Genomic DNA, 18,160 nt, shown 5'->3' with positions numbered 1-18,160 from the left:
CATTTAAGCTCTGCTAAAAACTGCAACCAAATCAGTTTTATATCAACTCCAAATCTCACATCAAAACTAAACTTTTTCTATAACCAGCTTTCAGTTTCAATGAAAACCTGCTTTCAGCCTCCACAGCAGGTTTTCTAGGAACGGAGACGAGCGCTGTGTCGTGGACGTTTGATCTGGTCTCTGACAATTCACTGAGAACGCTTCCAAAGGTGCATTCTGGGTAAACTTTGAAGGGTCGTGTCATCATGTGGAGCAGGCTGCTGCTCAAACAAAGCTAAAAGGCAGCGCTGAAGGCTGAGAGGGCCAAAAACCAGACTTTAGACTGCAGTTTCCTACTTTCAGGGCCTCTGACTTCTATTCACAGTATGAAGGCTACATTTTGCATGGCTCCATCAAATATATTAAAGTTATTGGAGCACTCACTGCTCTAATGATAAACTTCTCTTCATTTTAAAATTTTTGAGCTCAAATTCAAAACTGCAGGTGGCATCAAAGTCTAAATTCACAGGTACATTAATTGAGGCGCTCTCAGGTTGCCTGATGTTACCTGCAGACTCCCTGGAGGCTGTGGAGGGGAACAGCTCCTTGTTAGCACCTCTGTGGTTCTTATTAGGTAAGCTGAGCTCATTAGGCTCCAGCGTCTGGCACTGGGAGGTCGAGCGGGGAGGAGGGCTGGTCTCCGGAGACGGGCACTGGGAGGGAGAAGGAGGGGGACTGGGCTGTGGAGATGGGCAGTGTAAGGGAGACGGGGGAGAACTGGGCTCTGGAGACGGGCACTGAGACGGGGAAGGGGGGGACTGGGATCTGGAGAAGGACACTGGGAAGGTGAAAGAGGAGGGCTGGGGTCAGGTGAGGGGCACTGGGAGGGGGATGGAGGCGGGCTGGCCTCGGGGGATGTGCACTGGGAGGGGGAGGGAGGAGAGCTGGGCTCAGGTGACAAGGCGGAGCTCTGCCTGGGAGGTTTGGTTGTTGTGGTGATGCTTGTTGCCATGGCGAGGTGCAGGAAGCGAGGGTCGTGAGGGATGCTCCTGTCCCTCTGGGTGTACCTCTCTGAACTCAGACCTGCAGACAGCAAACACAGCATTTAGTTTTCAGTGCCATCAGATCTGCGGCTCTGTGATCGGCTACCTGAGCTGAGTCAGTCCCAGCTTCACCTGGTGTCAGTGCACAAACCTTCATCCCTGTGACATAAACTAACTGGTTACAGAACATGTGGCTCCTTATTGCAGCTCAGTGGATTTGGAAAGCCGTTACATTTTTTTGTTGTTCGGCTCTGCCGGGGGGAGAGCAGCAGCTACAGTCCTCGGTGGGTGACTCTCAGGGGGGACGACCTCAGCGGGCCTTTGTTATCTTTCACTTCTTGTCCCCTCATCACTGAACTCTGTGGCAGCCACAATGATGCCAAGAAGAAGAGTGACACTCTGAACACGACCAACAGAAGTGAAACGTTATCTCAAGGCTTCAATCAAACTACATCACGAGCTCCGGTTCAGCCTGATGAACGTCTCTGAGGACTTTGTAGCCTCATTCAGTCACTTCAGCTTCAAAGTTCATGCTTATGCTGTGGAACATGAAAATGTCTACATCCAGTGTTATCCACAGATCTAAAACTCCCATTCAAAAAACGACGTGCAAAATTCTACCGATAACAATAAGTTATTTAATTTCAAAAACACTGCTCCCCTGCCTTCAAAGACTTCTACATTTACACTGCAGGACTGCACGAGAACAGCAAAGAACCAAAGGTCCTTAAAGGATCCTAGAAAAGGCCGTACGAGGTCGAATTTCATTACTACACATTACAGATGCCCGCCCATCCATCCGTCCGTCCGTCCGTCCGTCCGTCCGTCCATCCGTCCGTCCATCCATCCGTCCATCCATCCGTCCGTCCATCCGTCCATCCGTCCATCCGTCCCACTCAAGAACATTCAGGAGAATCGGGAGGGTACAGCATCGAGGAGGCAGCACGTGTGATGCTGGTAAATGCACCGACTGATCTGCTCTGTGTGGCTGGTGGGTTAAAGTCTAATCCAGCTGTGTGTTGGTCCTGTGCAGCCCTCTGCAGACAGCTGCCTGTCCTCGTGCTGTAGCTGTGTACCGTCACCAGGACGCAGAACCATGAGGAGCCTGTCTGTGGGTGACTGTGTTGGTGAGGTTGGTGCTGGTTTACTTTGAGCCCCTGCAGCAGGAAGTCATCATGGACACAGAGTGTAGTGAAGTGAAACTGTTAAAAATAATTATTAAAACTGCAGCAGCCGAGCTTCTCGTGAGCTTTGCTGCATTTTCTCCTTTGTGGAGAACTTCACTTCCTGCCCTGTTGCACCTCCAAAGCTCTTATTCTGTTTGACCAAAGCTACAGAAATGGACACATTTGGCTTCAGAGCTGTGCACCATCACGTGCACCCCAGTCAGGTTAGATCCTAGTAGGAGGGGCACAGGACTGCAGTAGAATAAATTCAGGACATCATTAAAACATGTTTTTGTTTTTACTGGGTTTTATTCTGTCTTTGATTCACCCTTGATATTAAAGTGTTCAGTATTTATGAATGTAGTGATGTATCACAGTACGTTTTAGAGTACAGACACACACACCTGTTATGGGGATGAGGACCCACGGGATCTCATACTCCTCCTCCTCTTCCTCCTCCTCAAACTCCACTCTTCTTCCCAGCCCTCTCCCTCCTCCTCCTCTACCTGCTGCTCCGTGGTGATTCATCTCCCCGCTGTGCGAGCCGGGACTGAATCCCTCCAAACTACTGACGCTACCCGCCGTCTGCTCCTACAAACGCAGAAAAACACACTGTAAACTCACCTGTTCAATTTCAAATGTTTCTGTTTTATGATTTTATTTTTTTGGAAGAAGCTCATCCTGAGTTTTATTCAAAAGTAATGCAAATAAAGCAGCTTTGTGATGATGTAGAAAATGTGGGAGAGACAAATGAGGATGAGAGAGTGAACCTGTGCTGGTTACCTGCAGCAGGTTCACTCTGTCATCCTCATCTGTCTCTCCCACATTTTCCCGTCCATCATCTCTCTGCTGTTAACACCTGCCAAAGCTGCAGAAGAGAGGATGCAGAAGAGCATCTCTTCTGCATCCTCTCAACCTCACAACATGCTGAACCAGCAGACGGGCTGCAGCAGCAGAAGAGCACACCGGCTGCTGCTCCTGTCAGCTAAGAACAGGAAGCTGAGGCTACAGTTCACACAGGCTCGAGACTGGAAAAGCGCTGCCTGCTCTGAGGCGTCTCCGTTCCTGCTGGGATGGTGGGGCAGTTTGACATCCCTGAGCTGGACTGTAATTTGGTGGAAAAGACACCATAAACATTAAATACCTCCAGCTCATCCTGCTTCCTCAGGTCAATGTCACAGTTGGTGGGCAGGCCCAGCTTTGCAGCCAGCCTATCAAACGGATAGGACTCCCTGAGCCCCTCTTCTTGTGCCTCATAAAGGCTCTGATTAGTGGTTCCTCTGGCAGCCTGGTCGAGGCCTGTAAACAAGCAGCGAGTTCAACAGAAATAAGAAGACGTGAGCAGTGAACGGCTCCATGACAGAAAGAGTGGAGGTAGAAGATGATGAGCAAACAGAAGAATATCAAAGGAGAGAGAATGAGGAAGGTGGTCTGAGAATCACCTGTCAGCAAGCTGAGAAGTTTGGCAGCAAGTTCGGATCCATCGTTCCTCAAATCAGCATCCTTCAAACCCAGCGAGCCGATCACAGACGCAAAGGAGACGGGGAGACGAGGGGCACTTGGTTTCCCTCGACTTCGGAGGCAAATCCAGAGAGAAAACATGTCATGAGTCAGGATACGGGTGAGGGTCAACTTGGATTGTTGAAGGTGTTTTTTATTTTAGAGCTGATCTAAAGAAAAAGTTTCCTTGATGCTTCATGGATGTACAAATACAGCTGTCACTCCTGAGGATCATTCATGACCTTGGAGGTTATATTTCAGGGCCTGAAGGCTGACTTCATGCAGCCTGGGATCACACGTGCTTTTCATCGCCTCACCTGGGATCTTGCCGTGCCTCACGCCGGGGTTCCTGTGACGCTTTCAGGTATTTAAGAGCTCTCTCTGCCGCCTGCTGCTCCAGCTTCCTCTTCCTCCCTGGTGCCTGGAGCCCACCTCCTTCCTCCCTCTTCACCTCATTTTCTGCATTCCTCTTGCAGGTCAAAACGAGGTCGATCAGCTGCTGCATCTGAGCAACGAAAACGTGAATGTGAGTTCATCGAGCATTTTCATCACCTCAGGAAACCGCCCACCGTGGGCGAAGTGCAGCCCACACTTCCACCTTTAGTTCAGAAATGCTGCACCAGCTGTCCTCCCCACAGGACTGTTGTTGTTTACAGCGGCTCCAAAGTAACAAGATCAATAATACTGATGCAAATCTCAACGACCGCCTGCTGAAATCTGAACCCACCACACGCTGAGTTTCCCCCCGAGATTTCCTGTCAGGCCTTCAAGCTGCTGCTCGTTTTGTAGGTCTTTCAGCAGCTTTGTCTTCATGCTCTGTTGGCCTGAGTTTCAGATCTAGTTTGCACATTTCCGGCTCCACATTTTTACTCTTGGACTCGACTCGAGTAGCTTTGCATGAGTCCCAAATCAAACTAATCCACATTCATCTTTCTGAAACAAGCTGCTTTAGTCCCCCCCAACAGCAGCCATTAATAAAATGATGATGTGGGAGGAACGCGGCATCACATTTACCCACGAAACAGCTCATCGATTACTTTTAAGTAAATTCAGTAATATTTTTGTTAAACTGCAGCTCAAAGTTGGGCTTCAGTCTCATCTTCAGATTTCCACACAGGTGCAAAAAAGGCGGCGCTGTCCAAATACTTCTTACCTTTTGAGCGCTGGTCTTTCCGTGTCTGCTGTTTCCTGTTGCTTCCTTCTCCGTCGCCTGTCTCTTCCTGGCTCTCGTCTCCTGCGCCTGCTCGTTGCCACAGTGCGCCTCCACGAGCAGCCTGGCCCGGGCCGCTGACAGCAGGTAGAAGGCGGGGCTGTACAGGTAGGAGCGCAGGTAGCCCTCTAGGTTGACCCGATGGTGTGTGGGAGCAGGAAACGGCTTTTCCTCGTTCATCCAGCTGGGAGTCGTACTCACCCATCGGGTACTGTCGAACCTGGAGAGCAGAAAACATTTCGATCGTGTCACAGTCCTCGGGGGAAGCAGATATTTGAAGAGGCCAGCTGTGGGTCGTACCTTCCCATCTTTCAGGCCAATGAGGTATTCCCGCGCCTGGTGCTCCACACCAGCAGACAGCTCAGGAGGGGGGTTGGCCCGGACTTTGAACAGGGCGTGGTGCAACGCTGGGATTGAAGCGATTCAGCCGCCGACATCGCTGCAGCGCCGGCCGTCTGAGATTCTGAGGCATCGTGGGAAGAGAAGCCAGAGCGTGGAGCTACAGGTGGAACCGAGGAAAACAACATTATGATCATTTCCCAAATTAAAGATTACATCTGGATTTAATCCAGCTGTTTTTAGCCTCCTCAGGAGACTCCTGCACGCTGCCCCCTATCAATATTCTCAGTTATATTTACAGTGAGTGAACTGCAAACTCTACAGTAAAAGGTGCTGCTGGTATGAGTCACAGTGATGCTCACCGGTGTGGGACACGTTTCTGGGCTCCTGGAAAACAAACAGTGCCTGAAGGCACCTCTTCCAGTTCTCTCCTCTCTCTGAAAACACATTAAATCAACTCATTCATGCTGGATCACACTGACATCTGTGAAGCATAATACACGGACACGTCACTGAAAACACGCTCTCTGACGTGGAGTTTAATGGCAAGTGTCAATACCTGGATAAGAGGATAACTAGCCTCATATCTGCACATGGATATTCAAATATGGACCTGTATCCGATTTACCAAAATACCTTTACCTGTGGGTGTGGCCATCTGAACACTGGACAACAGGAACAGAAAGCCTTTGTCTACGAGCGGAGTCACCAGCACCTGTAAGGAGAGCAGACACCTTCATTTTTCCTTTCATCTCACTTCCTGCTGCAGGCGCTTCCTGCTGCAGGCGCTTCCTGCTGCACGCGCTTCCTGCTGCACGCGCTTCCTGCTGCACGCGCTTCCTGCTGCAGCTGATGTTGGGACACACGCTGCTCAGAAAGGTAGAGGAACACTTTAATCAGGGTTCAGCAGAAAGATAATTAAACCTCTGGGACAGTGATGTGGTCAGGTAAGGAGCAGAGGGGCTCGTTCATCAGTCTCAGCTGCTCATGAAATTAACGACAGGTGCACCAGAGGGACCCCCCCCCCCCACCCCCCCCCCCCACCCCCCCCCCCCCCCCCCCCCCCCCCCCCCCCACCCCCCCCCCCCACCCCCCCCCCCCCCCCCCCCCCCCCCCCCCCACCCCCCCCCCCCCCCCCCCCCCCCCCCCCCCCCCCCCACACACACACACACACACACAGCTGACCTAAATACAATTCATCAACTCAAATAACAAAAAAAATCCTCGACAGAAATGTTTTTGCTTCAGTGTTTCGTTGATGAGTCCGCAGCGCTCAGGCGTCACCGTGAGAGCGTGACTGAAAACAGACCTGTGACAGAAACCAATCAGAGAGCACGCGTGAATAAAACCTATCACAACATGAACCCTGTGCAGGCAACAGGTTTCTGTCCACACACACGCACGCACACACACACAGGGCCTGGTCCTGATCTGGGAGGAGATCCTCCAGGACACCATCCATGGTCTCATTAGGAGCCCCGACACCATCAGGCTGCATACATGGTGGTGGGGGCCACACCATCTGCTGAGGACGTTCAGTTCAATGCTCTAACCTGCTGCATCATCTCTGAATTCAGCCTCTGTAGGATGATCATTTCATTTCCAAACGTCGTAGCATCCTTTCATTCCTCACACATCACCTGGTCCGTATCAGGATATCCCTGATGTGAGGTCTTTATTTACAGTTTTCAGCATCTCTGAGACTGAAACTGTGACACGAAAAGTCTCCAAACAACAAAACAAGGTAAAGTTGGTCCCTGATAAAAAGACCCCCTGAAGGAGGAATTAGCTTTAGCTACGCAGCAGAACTGTTTAAAACCTTTTCCAGGTTTGTCACAATAAAAGTCTAAAATGACTTCCTGGGACATGTAATTACAGAAGGCCTTCACTACCAATGAGATGATGAGCTCCTTGCTGAGGCACCCATTACGTGCCCTTACCTGGTGAACAGGTGTTTAACACTGAGTGTATCACCACTGAGCCGGCTGATCAAAGGAATTTTGAATTTGTCCTATCGGAAAAATTCAAACAGTTTCTGAAAGCTGAGAAATTGGCTTCACATCCAACATAGAGTTTATTACAGTAAAAGGTTGTAAACGAGGGCACCTGTGTCCCTGCAGCTTCAGGGATGGAAATCGGAGCAGCTCTCCATCGCTGTGTTTGCAGCTGCACTTTTTGCTGATAAACTGTGCAGTTTATGCAGCGTTTTTCTGCACATGAAGTGCAAAAATTCACATCACAGTTTTTACCTGAAAAATTAGCAAATTTTCATCAGTTTGAAATATTCTCATTTTTCCTGATGTCATTTTTGAAGAAAAATATCTTTTTATATTTTATTTAATGGGTTGAGGGAAAAGCTGCTGTATTCTGACCATTCAAATCATATTGCTGATTAAAATGATTTTTAATTCTGTTCGGCCGGTGACTCAGACTGTGTCTTCAATTTTGACCCTTCATATGATTGAGTTTGACACCCCCGGCCTAAATGATGGACAAAGGGCTAAAAATGAGCCCCAGTATGAGGATGCTGCAATCATCGGTGCTTTTAATGTGAACCCGCTGATGTGAGTCGTTTCAGTTAAAGGCATTTAGTAAATAAGGACACTGATGTTAAATAAGCAGAACCCACCACTCTCTTTATCTCCAGCTCGTGCAGCAGTCTCGTCACGCTGGTCTTAGATCGATTCCTGTCCGTCACTTCCAGCAGACTGCAGTAAAAACCGCTCTTCACAACTACAAACAGGAGAATACTGAGTAAGTGCGCTCAGGTCCTCTCTGACCTCAGCACGGGAACATTTAAAGTTACAACATCCCAGCACTAAGAGGGTTAACCTGACCTCACCTTCATGGCTGCTGTTGTAGAGATTATAGGAGAACAGGCTGGGGGGGAGGAGCTTGGTCACCTGGTCGAGCCTCATTAAATCACCAATTTCCAGCTTCTCTGGTCTGAAGGAGGTGGTGACACGGACACAGAGCAAATCATTTAAAAAAAGTTTGGCTGTGCAGAAATTATTAGGTAACAATAATAAAGGGGGAAGTGGCAGCCGTCAAAGCTGAGCCGTTTCAAAGCTGTGGTTCTCAAACTCGTTTCGGCCCACTTTAGATTCTGATCAATAAAAAGGAGTCAGAAATACTGCAGGTCAGCGGGATGGTGTCAGCAAACTTTACTTTCCTTTATTTCCTGCTTATCCGCCCGCAGCGGCTCCATGAGCCACGGTTTGAGAACCAGCGGCTTAAACGTTCGGCGGCGTCGGCTCAGTACTCACAGTTTGTGGGGTATGAAGGGCGGAGACATCGAGCAGAGCGAGATCTGAAAGAGGACTCGGTCACCTTTCACCAAGTCTCCGGTCCACACTGTGAACTGAGCGCGCTCTGTGACAGAATAAAACCTCATCAGCAACACTGAACACACACACACACACACACACACACACACACACACACACACACACACACACACACACACACACACACACACACACACAAAACCTGCTGTGTTTGAGCTGTGTGGGTGCGCAGGGCTCACCTTTACTCCCCTCTGCTGACTGACTGTTCGACCTGCCCACCGAACACAAACATCACGTCAGTGACACACACACACACACACACACCACACACACACACACACACACGCAGGTTAAACATCCATCACTCCCACATTCTTTTGTCCAGTTCATCACGAACAGCCGACTTACTTCGATATCAGACTTTTATGGAATAAAATACAGGAAACAGAACGAGATCACATTCATGAAACCGTCTCCATCTTCAGCTTCATGCAAACTAAACTCTGCTGGGATCGTTACACCAGCCCCACAAAGTTTTACATGGAGGCACAGAGAACTCAAACGCCTCATTAACAATAATAAAGAGCTCATTAATAACCTCCCAGACCTCCATAATCACTTCAGTTCCTCAGTACAAGCTTCTGGAGGCCTTAACGTGAGTCTTGGAGTGTGCTCTCTTCACACGGTCTCACTGCAGTAACAGAAGCGTCACGTACCTGATGGGTGCCAGAGGCGCGCTGGGCAGAGGAGCGTCTTTTCCTTTGACCTGGAAGGAGACCACGGCGTACGGACACACCTGGCGAGGCCGCGGCCTCAGCTCGTCGAACGAATACTCGTAGAAGTATTGCTGGAATACAGGAGAGAGCCATCGTTACTTCTTTAAAACACTCAGACGTTTTCTATTCCAGTAGGAAAGAACACACCGCGCTCTGTTGTGTATTTAAAACTGGCACTCAGGTTCTTCAATAACCACACAGTAAATCCCTGTGACACGTCCATACCTCATACGTCCCCCCTATTTTTAACAAGTGCATTCACAGTGGCACGTATGACAAAATGAACTGCACTGCAAACACCTGCACGGTGTCCTCATAACAAACAGGTGCACAGGGCTCAGCGGCGGTCATCTTGGCTCGGAGCAGACCGAGGGGCTGTCGGCGCTGAGGTGACGCTGCTGATTTAACGGCTGAGCTGCTTTCTCACCGTCATCAACGTCCACAGGCTGCAGGCAGGGTCCAAAAAAACAAACATGAGGACACGCCAGAAAAGAGCCTCCTCCTCGGAGCGGTGTCCTCCTCAGAGACATCCAGGAAGTGCTCAGCGTGAAGCCGCTGCTCCTCCACAGCCGGCTGAGGTGGCTCGAGCGTCTTAAGTGAGACTCAGGCTGTGCATTTGTGTCAGTATTATAAACATGTGTGTGAACCATAACCCAAACTTTTCAGGTAAAGGCAAACTCAGTGAAAATCATCACTACCCAGAAGGTCGTAGGTTCAATCCCTGACTGCTCCAGTCTTCCAAAGCATCCCTTGGCAAACTCCGAGTTATTCCTGATGTGTTCGTGAGAGTGAACATTAGACAGAAGCACTCAGTGCTACAGAGAACCACAGATACATGAAGCACCCCGGGACGCACATTTTCTCCAATTTGAAACAAAAATATTCCCAACAGGAAATTTTAGGTCCATTTCTGCAACACCTGAACCATCCACACACACACACACACACACACACCCCTCAGGATATGGTTTTAAACAGCCCAACAACAAAACAGCCATTTTATTATAAACTTCACTGCTGAGCAGATGAAATATGACGCGCTGCAGCATCAGCATCATTTCTGTCCCAGAGCGATTACACTGAGGGAGAAAGCACCCGGGGGGGGGGGGATTACCTGTGAGAGCTCAAAGGCGCGGTACGAGGTGAGCGAGGTGATTTTGTTGGCGTTCTTGGAGATGTGGCTGTCGAAGCGAGGTGTTGGATCCAGAAGGTTCTTCATGTTTTCATAGATGCTCTTCACTTTTCCCTGAAAGCCAAAGAACATCTGCATTACGATCATTTCTATCAGGGAGCTGATTTCAGACCTCACTGCTGATGGTTCAAATGTAACTGACTGAGTTTTATCACACATCACAGTCAGCAGTCTACTGACTCGGGGTCAAAGGGCAGTCAGAGTAAAGTCGGTGCCTGCAAACTCTGAGGGTCGCGATCGAGTTTTTGATACCTCGAGGTTTTCTTTAAACAGCTGATCTAAAAACGAGTTTCCAAACAGGTTTTTAAAAAGCTCGAATGTTGGAGACGTCCTGAAGTGAAGAAGGAGGAGTGCCCAATGAAGGGGCCGAGCTTCACTACGAGACACAGTTCAAACTTAATTATATTTAGTTCTGCTGACAGACTACATTTAGTCTGTCAGCATGTTGGTGTTTGGATCTGACTGAGACTAATGAGAAATATAACTGACAACATTCACATCGTTTTCTGCTCCTGAAGACGTCAAACTGAAACGATGAACTCGCGAAAACCTTCCCCGAGGTCATAGATCCACGTCCATCTAATATGAGACAAGCAGGGACGGCTCAAGAATTTTGCACAGTACTGTGGGTTCAACACCGCCACTTTGTTACATCCTACCAAGCACTAAATATACATTTAAAGACAAAAACGTTATAATTTACTGAGTATTAAAATGATGACTAATGACCCTGAGTGTGCGGCTGATCTCAGGTCTGCGCTGCTGCAGGTTAAAGTGTTATTTGACCACCACAGATCGAACTCTTTTTTCCAGACTTTCTGGATTTACTGAATTGTCTGAAACTTTTCAGGGCTGTAAAATTCTATGACCTTTCCTGGCTTTTCCGTGACCCTGAATGAACCCTGTGACTGACCTTCATCACTTTGAAGATGACGATCTCCCCCGAGGATCCAGGAGTTAAAGAATTCATCTGCAGGAGGTCCGAGTACCTGGACAGATACACTCCTACACACACACACACACGCGCACACACGCACGCACGCGCGCACACACACGCACACGCGCACACACAGTGGAAAGCATGAATGACACATCAGCCTGTTGTCTCTGCTCCTTTTAGCGTGCAATAACTCAATAATGTATAAAATCTGCACTCTTACCTTTACTGGGGTTTCCCAACACTGTGATCCAGCTCTGACCCACAAACAGTCCCTTCTCACAGAGCAGGGGAAGCTAAGACAACACACAGCAACACACAGCAGAGACGTGAGCTCACGGACTGGAGAACAGCTCAGTCTCAGAGCTCCCAATTATTTTACAGGGGAAACATGATCAGTCTGTTTTCTGGGAATAACTACAATCAATGACTTTTCCTTGTAAACTCATTTCTCCAGATCCAAGAAATCTGTCCTTCAGGTAAGTAACCCAGGTGTGTGTGTCGACTCTGCCTGTGGATAAATGCCACAGCAGGGGCTCGGTGTTCCTCTCACCTTCTGACTGTCCGTCAGCAGGAAACAGTAGCACTCCTCCAGCTCCTTATCGGTCCTCCCCTCCGCCTTCATCTCCTTCCTTTTCTCCACAAACTCAAAAAGCAAACATGAACAAACTGATCAATCACAAACACACAAACTCACAACATCGATCGATGCACAGAAATGATCTCAGCCGTCTGAACGGCCTTTAAACGGATTCTGAGCCCGGATTTAATTTTTCTGAAATAGCTGCTCTACTACGCCCTCTACAGGCAAAACCTCCACCCTCGCCCTCAGTATTTACTGTAAATAAACTGCAGTTTTATCACACAGAAGTACTCATTCGCTCATTTCCCGTGAACTGCGCTGACAGGTGCAGATGCATTTCATTTTATTTATTTAAGCAGAAAAATTTTTTTAAAAGAAGATTAAAATAGTCTTTTGTGTTGTTGCTCTGGACAAAACAGGCAGCAGTGGTTACACAGCAGAGTACACAAAGGTAATACACAAAGGTAATACACACACACGGGATTCGGAGTGAAATACAAAACGATGGGATGGAAATGTGAACGTGTTCGGCAGTCCACCCAAACCTTTAATCCCAGCTGAGGTTAAATCTGCATTAACAGCTTCACTGTCGTCTCAGCTTTTCTTCCTCTAATGGTGAAATTTAGGATTTAGAATTAAAGAAAAACATCATGTTTTAATCCTCTGATGTAGTTTCATCACTCGTTTGTATTTTTTTATGTAAATATTTCATTCTAATTTTAAACTACATTTTATGGCCGGCGATTTACTGCAAAACGTCCTGAAATTTAAAATTTTAAAGCTAAAGTTTAAAATCCTCACCCTAAACGTTCACAGAGGTTTGGAGCCCACAGCTCTGTGGACCTCCATGATGCTGCTATTCCAGCGTTAAAGAACCTGAAGTGAACCCGGAGAGCTGGAGGAAACGGGCTCATCCCAGTACAGCACACATACTTATTAGAGGCGGCCCAGTTACTTTTTACAGCAATGAGCACGAGAGCATCTACGTCTCACTGATGAGCTTTTATATAGTTTCCTTTGTGATCACACCTGTTATCTCCACCACACATTAACATGCAGCTACGTGCTGTTAGCTGTAGATCCTGTCACTTCACACTAATTTGCCTCGCTTACTAAATCTGGTCTCTTCCTGTGTGGACACCCCACCCCCACCCACCGAAGATGTTACGACACCAGCTGGACACCTTCTCTGACAGGAAGTTAAACCAAAGCAAAGTAAAACAGAAGATAGAGTGGCTCTGTGCTAACGCACCGTCTATAAAGGCTGTACCAAACCAGCGGTGTCAAATCTATGGCCCGGGAACCAGAACCAGCCCGGTAAAAGGTCCTAATCCGGCCCACTGGATGGCTCTTAAAAGTCAGTTTTATAATGTTCTTACTGACGGAGAATGACCCACAGCCTGTCATACTACACTAAACAAGTAACACATGGAACATTAAATGGCATAAAATTAGCTGCTCTCTATTTTTAGAGCTCTTAAAAATAACACGAGTTCCTGTTTTTTCAGTATTTCCTCCAGAATCTGTTTACAGTTCTGATTGTTGATTGACAGGATGAAGGCAGTGACCTTTCCATCAAAGTGAAAGTCCAAAGAGCTGCTAACGGGTTTCTTTGATTTTCCACAGCAGCATTTCTGACACTGCACTTATTCTTCTTTTAGTTAATCTTCTTTAAACTAAAGGGGAACAATTTGGGTTTATTCCAGGCAATAGTTTAAACTGTTCAAGATCAAACTGGGCTCCATGTGGCCCACAGTGTAAGTAAGTTAGTACACAACCACATAACCAGGCCAGTGTACAAGAGCAAGGTGTGATCTAGGGCTGCAACGATTCATCGATTAACTCGATTAAATCGATTCTAAAAATTTATCGACACAAATTTACTGTGTCGATGCTTCGTTTAAACTCTGCAGCGCTCAGCTGTCTCGGTGTAAGCGGCGCTCCTCACTAGCATTAGCAGCATTAGTGCTGACGTTTTTTTGTGGGTTTATTGGGGGCTGGCAAACCAACATAGAACTGCATTACCGCCACCTACTGGACTGGAGTGTGAATCACTCACGTATACACAAGCACACATTCTAAAAAGCTCTCCGTCGCTGCGATGGATTTCATTTAACACAGAGTGGATCATCACTAGAGTTGCCACCTGTCTCGTAAAATACAGAACCCCGTATGTTACGGGACTCCGTGGAATACGGCTCCGTAACATGCCGTGTTCCGTACTTTACGGGACGGTTGGCAACTGTCGCTGACATGCATTTCCACGCCTCCACTGCTCTCTGTGTGTCTGTGTGTGTTGTGCTCGCTGAGAATTTCAGCTGCTATTTTTGTCTTTACTTCAGCTGTAGCTACCAGAACTGGTTTGCTAGCGAGCGCGGGCCATTAGCACTAGCGATGGTTCGGTACCGGAAGGCCCGCCCCCCAGGACCGAGGGGCTCCTTCAAAATATTTTTTATACTTTAATCCCTTATTAATGACTAAATATAGACCTGCAGTAGAAACGTATGTTCGAGAATGCTTGTGAATACAAAGCATTACACCATTACTCACACATGCGCCATGGCTCCCGCAGCCACTAGTTTTTCAAAACACTCATAGCAGGCAGCGGTTTTAACTGCGCAAGCGCAAAGAGGCGAAGCTGTGACGGTGAGCTCAAGTAGTGAAAAAGGAAACGTTTTTCCAGCGTCCAAAACAGCAGCTTTTTCTTTTAGTAACCACCATTAAATCTGTGAAACAGCTGGAGGTCCTTCATCAAGCACCTGATCAGCAAGTGTTAAGGTGAAGAAAAGAGAACTTTGTAGCTGCTCCATTCACCGCTGTTTGTTCACATGGCGAGAAACTGCATTACGGAAGTTAAAATATGCAGATAAACTGTTAATAAAAAAAAGTATTTCTTATCCGATTATTCGATTAATCGCTGGAATAATCGATAGAATACTCAATTACTAAAATAATCGTTTTATGCAGCCCTAGTGTGATCACAACACACAAGGAGAGAAAGCTGTTTGACACTATCCACGGCACAAAGTGTCACAATTTCCTGTGACATCTAAAATGAAAGAATGACGACAGTATTTAATGTCTGCTATTAGAATGAGCTTAATGTCGACTGCTTTATTTTCAATCCAGGCTAATGAGCTCACAGCGACTCTCACCTCTTTCTCCAGCAGCTCGCTGTAGACAAGCCGAGGCATGGAGTACGTAAAGCAGCCGGCAGAGTTGGTGTCGATGTAGCTGGAGGTCAGGACGGTCATCATGCCTTCGTACTCCCTGGACTCAGTGGAGACATACTGGAACAGAGCTGCAAGAGAGGCCACAGAGATCAGAGTCACCGAGACCCTCTGGGTCACTGAGACCCTCGGGGTCACCGAGACCCTCTGGGTCACCGAGACCCTCTGGGTCACGTCCACTCTGAATGATAACGAGGTTTCTCCTTCCAGCCAAGGAGACGCTTCATTTCTACAACTTTATGACTTGTTGACTGCACCTCAAACAGTCGGACACTTTAAATGCTGCTCGACTCCAGGCTCACAGCTGGTTGCAGCACGGGGCTGAGAAAACACTTTGATCAGGGCTTAAACTTGAACTGATACTCATTGATAATGTGCCCACATATCAGATTTTACCATTTTGTGCTGTAGCATTAAACTGGGCCAGCAGATTAGACATGATTTCTTTCGATATTGCTCGATTTCTCTATTCAACACAGTTTATTAGATGATGTGCAATTTTTTTGCCAGAAAACAGATCAAACAAATAAAGAAGTGCTTCAGTGACAGTAATAATAATAATAATAATAATAATAATAACAGTCTGTTATTCAAATAGTGTTTAAATATGACAATAATGTGAATTCATTGGGTCACAATATTCATATAGTGAGAAGATGCATGAATATGGTGACACGGAGCGCAGGTCATTGAACTCCCTGCTTTGTAACATTGTGTAACTTTTGTGTGTGTTTAGCAGGAGTTTAATAAAGAAAAATAAAGCTTTATCTCGAGGTTTTCATTAACAGTGTAGCTCTCTTCCCGTTCAGTCAGACGGGGGCTTCAAAATAACTGCGACACTTTCTTCGAGAAGGACTCTGGTTTGTTTCACCGCCATCAACAACGCTACAAACTCGAGCCAAATAAGAAGGACTTGAACTTGTTTAGAACTTTTATTGCTGTTGTCGGTCACTGTGGTGTTCACGTGTATCATATGAAACAACCACCACCAAAACAGCCCGTTCTTATGCAGCATCACGGTGCCTCGTGAGGAGCGCACAGAAATATTTGGCAGGTTTAATTACAGCAGGACAGGTGCTGTTTTTTTCAGCCAGGCTCTCCGGAGAGGAGGAACGACCTGCAGCAGCTGCCTCCCACAGCGCTGAGGGCTCCGTTGGAGCATCAAACACTGATGTACAATTTAACAAAAGATAATTCCCCATTAGCCCACAGTGTGTGTGTGTGTGTGTGTGTGTGTGTGTGTGTGTGTGTCTGTGTGTACCACAGCTTTAATACTGCGGTACGTTTCCACTGAGAGACTGAGGGTGAACGACGCTGCTCGTTTAAGCCGACGCTAACAAAGAGAGCAGCACTGAACGAAACCTTCACACACAAAAAGCAAACGTGGTGACAGCATGAAATCACAGTTCAGACAGCAATAATAAATCAACTCGACTCATCCTACAGCATCCACAGGGGTGAGCTACAAAAACCCACTCACTGCATAACGACTTGTGATTGACACGTCATCAGCCAGCAGGGTGATTAATGCCAAACACGCCACCTGAGTTTCACTGGGAACTATTCACCTGCACACCAAACCACTCTGCAACGACAGGGCACCATCACATAGCTGTTGTAGACTTGTGTCTACATGCTTTCACTTGCACACTTTACTCTGGACTTCACTTTCATCTGTTATATAAAGGAGTCCCACGAGGAGGTGGATCTGGACAGGGGATGAGTCTTGGAGTGAAGGAGTAAGGCTAGCACAGCCTATGAAGCCACAAGGCCACATTAATGGGAAACACACATCAGTTTGTAATGAACCTGAAGTAATTAAGCTCATCTGATCATTATCTGCAGATCTGCGTGGCCCAGATCTCTGAGTAAGCAAACATCCAACCAACATGAGGACCACCTGTGCATGCTTCATTATTGATTATTAGGATATTTAGACCCTCCCTCCCCATTAAAACCAATGTCTTTTGAACTCTTGTGTCAGGGTTTGTGATGCTAACCTCTGCTACGGCACTTAATAGCATGTATGAGCAGTAAGCCGGGGTTACAGAGAACCAACATTTCTGCATGACAAACACGACGGGCCACTGGATTCGCACCAATCTGATACTCAGCAAGGTCAGCTGATCTATTATGTTAAATTATATATTTCTATATTTACTAAGCCAGCTTAACAGCAGCACGCTGGTGAGGGCCAACAGCAAAACATTAGCCGTTTGGAGGTACTTCAGGCCTGCTACACCAACAGCTTTACTTCGTATGTTTGCAGTATTTTTTACTTAAACTCCAAACTGCAGAAAAGTGTCTAAAAGCTCAGATGATGTTTTGTTCAGCACACTTGCAGTGACAGCCAGGTAAGGAGCCTCATCACTCCTACGCAAAAATGAGACTGCCGTAAATAAACTGTCTCAGGATTACAGATTATTAATTTAACACCGGACTCAGATTGATACTCCAAGTCTGAGTACTGCTATCATATCAGGCTGGCAAAACTTAGACCGGTGCATTCCTACCTCCCCCCTTTCTAATTTCCCAGTTTGTACATCCTTGATTCCTTCCCTCTCTTCACATCCTAGTACATCTGAAAAAACTTACAAACAGAAAGGAGTGGTTATCCTCCATAGTTAGTAAATTCCAGCTGTGCCACGCTTCTGTTATAGTTTGAAGGCAAAAACACTTCCACAGAGGATAAAGCTGTGCATCCTCCTCACATATAGGATGGGATGGATGGGATAGTGGGCGCTTTACCCTACATGGAAAACAGATGCACACTGGCATCCTTTAACATTCCCTGAGTGAAAAATCCTTGCGTGACGAAAAAAAAAAAGCATGCACTGAATATTTGACATCCAAGAGATGTGAAGTTGTGATTGCAGAGCTGTCTGGATAAAAGGCTTGTGGTTGGCTGGTTTTACTCA

At 47.2% G+C, this 18,160-nt stretch overlaps 1 protein-coding gene across 1 annotated transcript in view; it reads right to left on the bottom strand.

Annotated features, from left to right (window-relative positions):
- Positions 1-18,160, bottom strand: part of tasora (transcription activation suppressor a) — a 29,999-nt gene that overhangs the window by 10,528 nt on the left and 1,311 nt on the right. The window contains 21 exon segments of the mRNA XM_030729315.1: positions 548-793; positions 796-1,062; positions 2,593-2,779; positions 3,333-3,487; positions 3,631-3,761; positions 4,006-4,193; positions 4,842-5,063; positions 5,065-5,118; positions 5,199-5,361; positions 5,560-5,674; positions 5,880-5,952; positions 7,867-7,970; positions 8,080-8,183; positions 8,504-8,609; positions 8,764-8,795; positions 9,241-9,371; positions 10,415-10,546; positions 11,406-11,497; positions 11,653-11,725; positions 11,983-12,075; positions 15,168-15,313. Coding sequence (XP_030585175.1) covers positions 548-793; positions 796-1,062; positions 2,593-2,779; positions 3,333-3,487; positions 3,631-3,761; positions 4,006-4,193; positions 4,842-5,063; positions 5,065-5,118; positions 5,199-5,361; positions 5,560-5,674; positions 5,880-5,952; positions 7,867-7,970; positions 8,080-8,183; positions 8,504-8,609; positions 8,764-8,795; positions 9,241-9,371; positions 10,415-10,546; positions 11,406-11,497; positions 11,653-11,725; positions 11,983-12,075; positions 15,168-15,313 — 2,814 coding nt within the window.

The sequence above is a fragment of the Archocentrus centrarchus genome, chromosome 5 (genome assembly GCF_007364275.1).
Source record: "Archocentrus centrarchus isolate MPI-CPG fArcCen1 chromosome 5, fArcCen1, whole genome shotgun sequence".
NCBI classification, from domain to species: Eukaryota; Metazoa; Chordata; class Actinopteri; order Cichliformes; family Cichlidae; genus Archocentrus; species Archocentrus centrarchus.
Note: the sequence above shows the minus strand (reverse complement) of the source record. Positions and strands in the feature narration are given on the sequence as shown.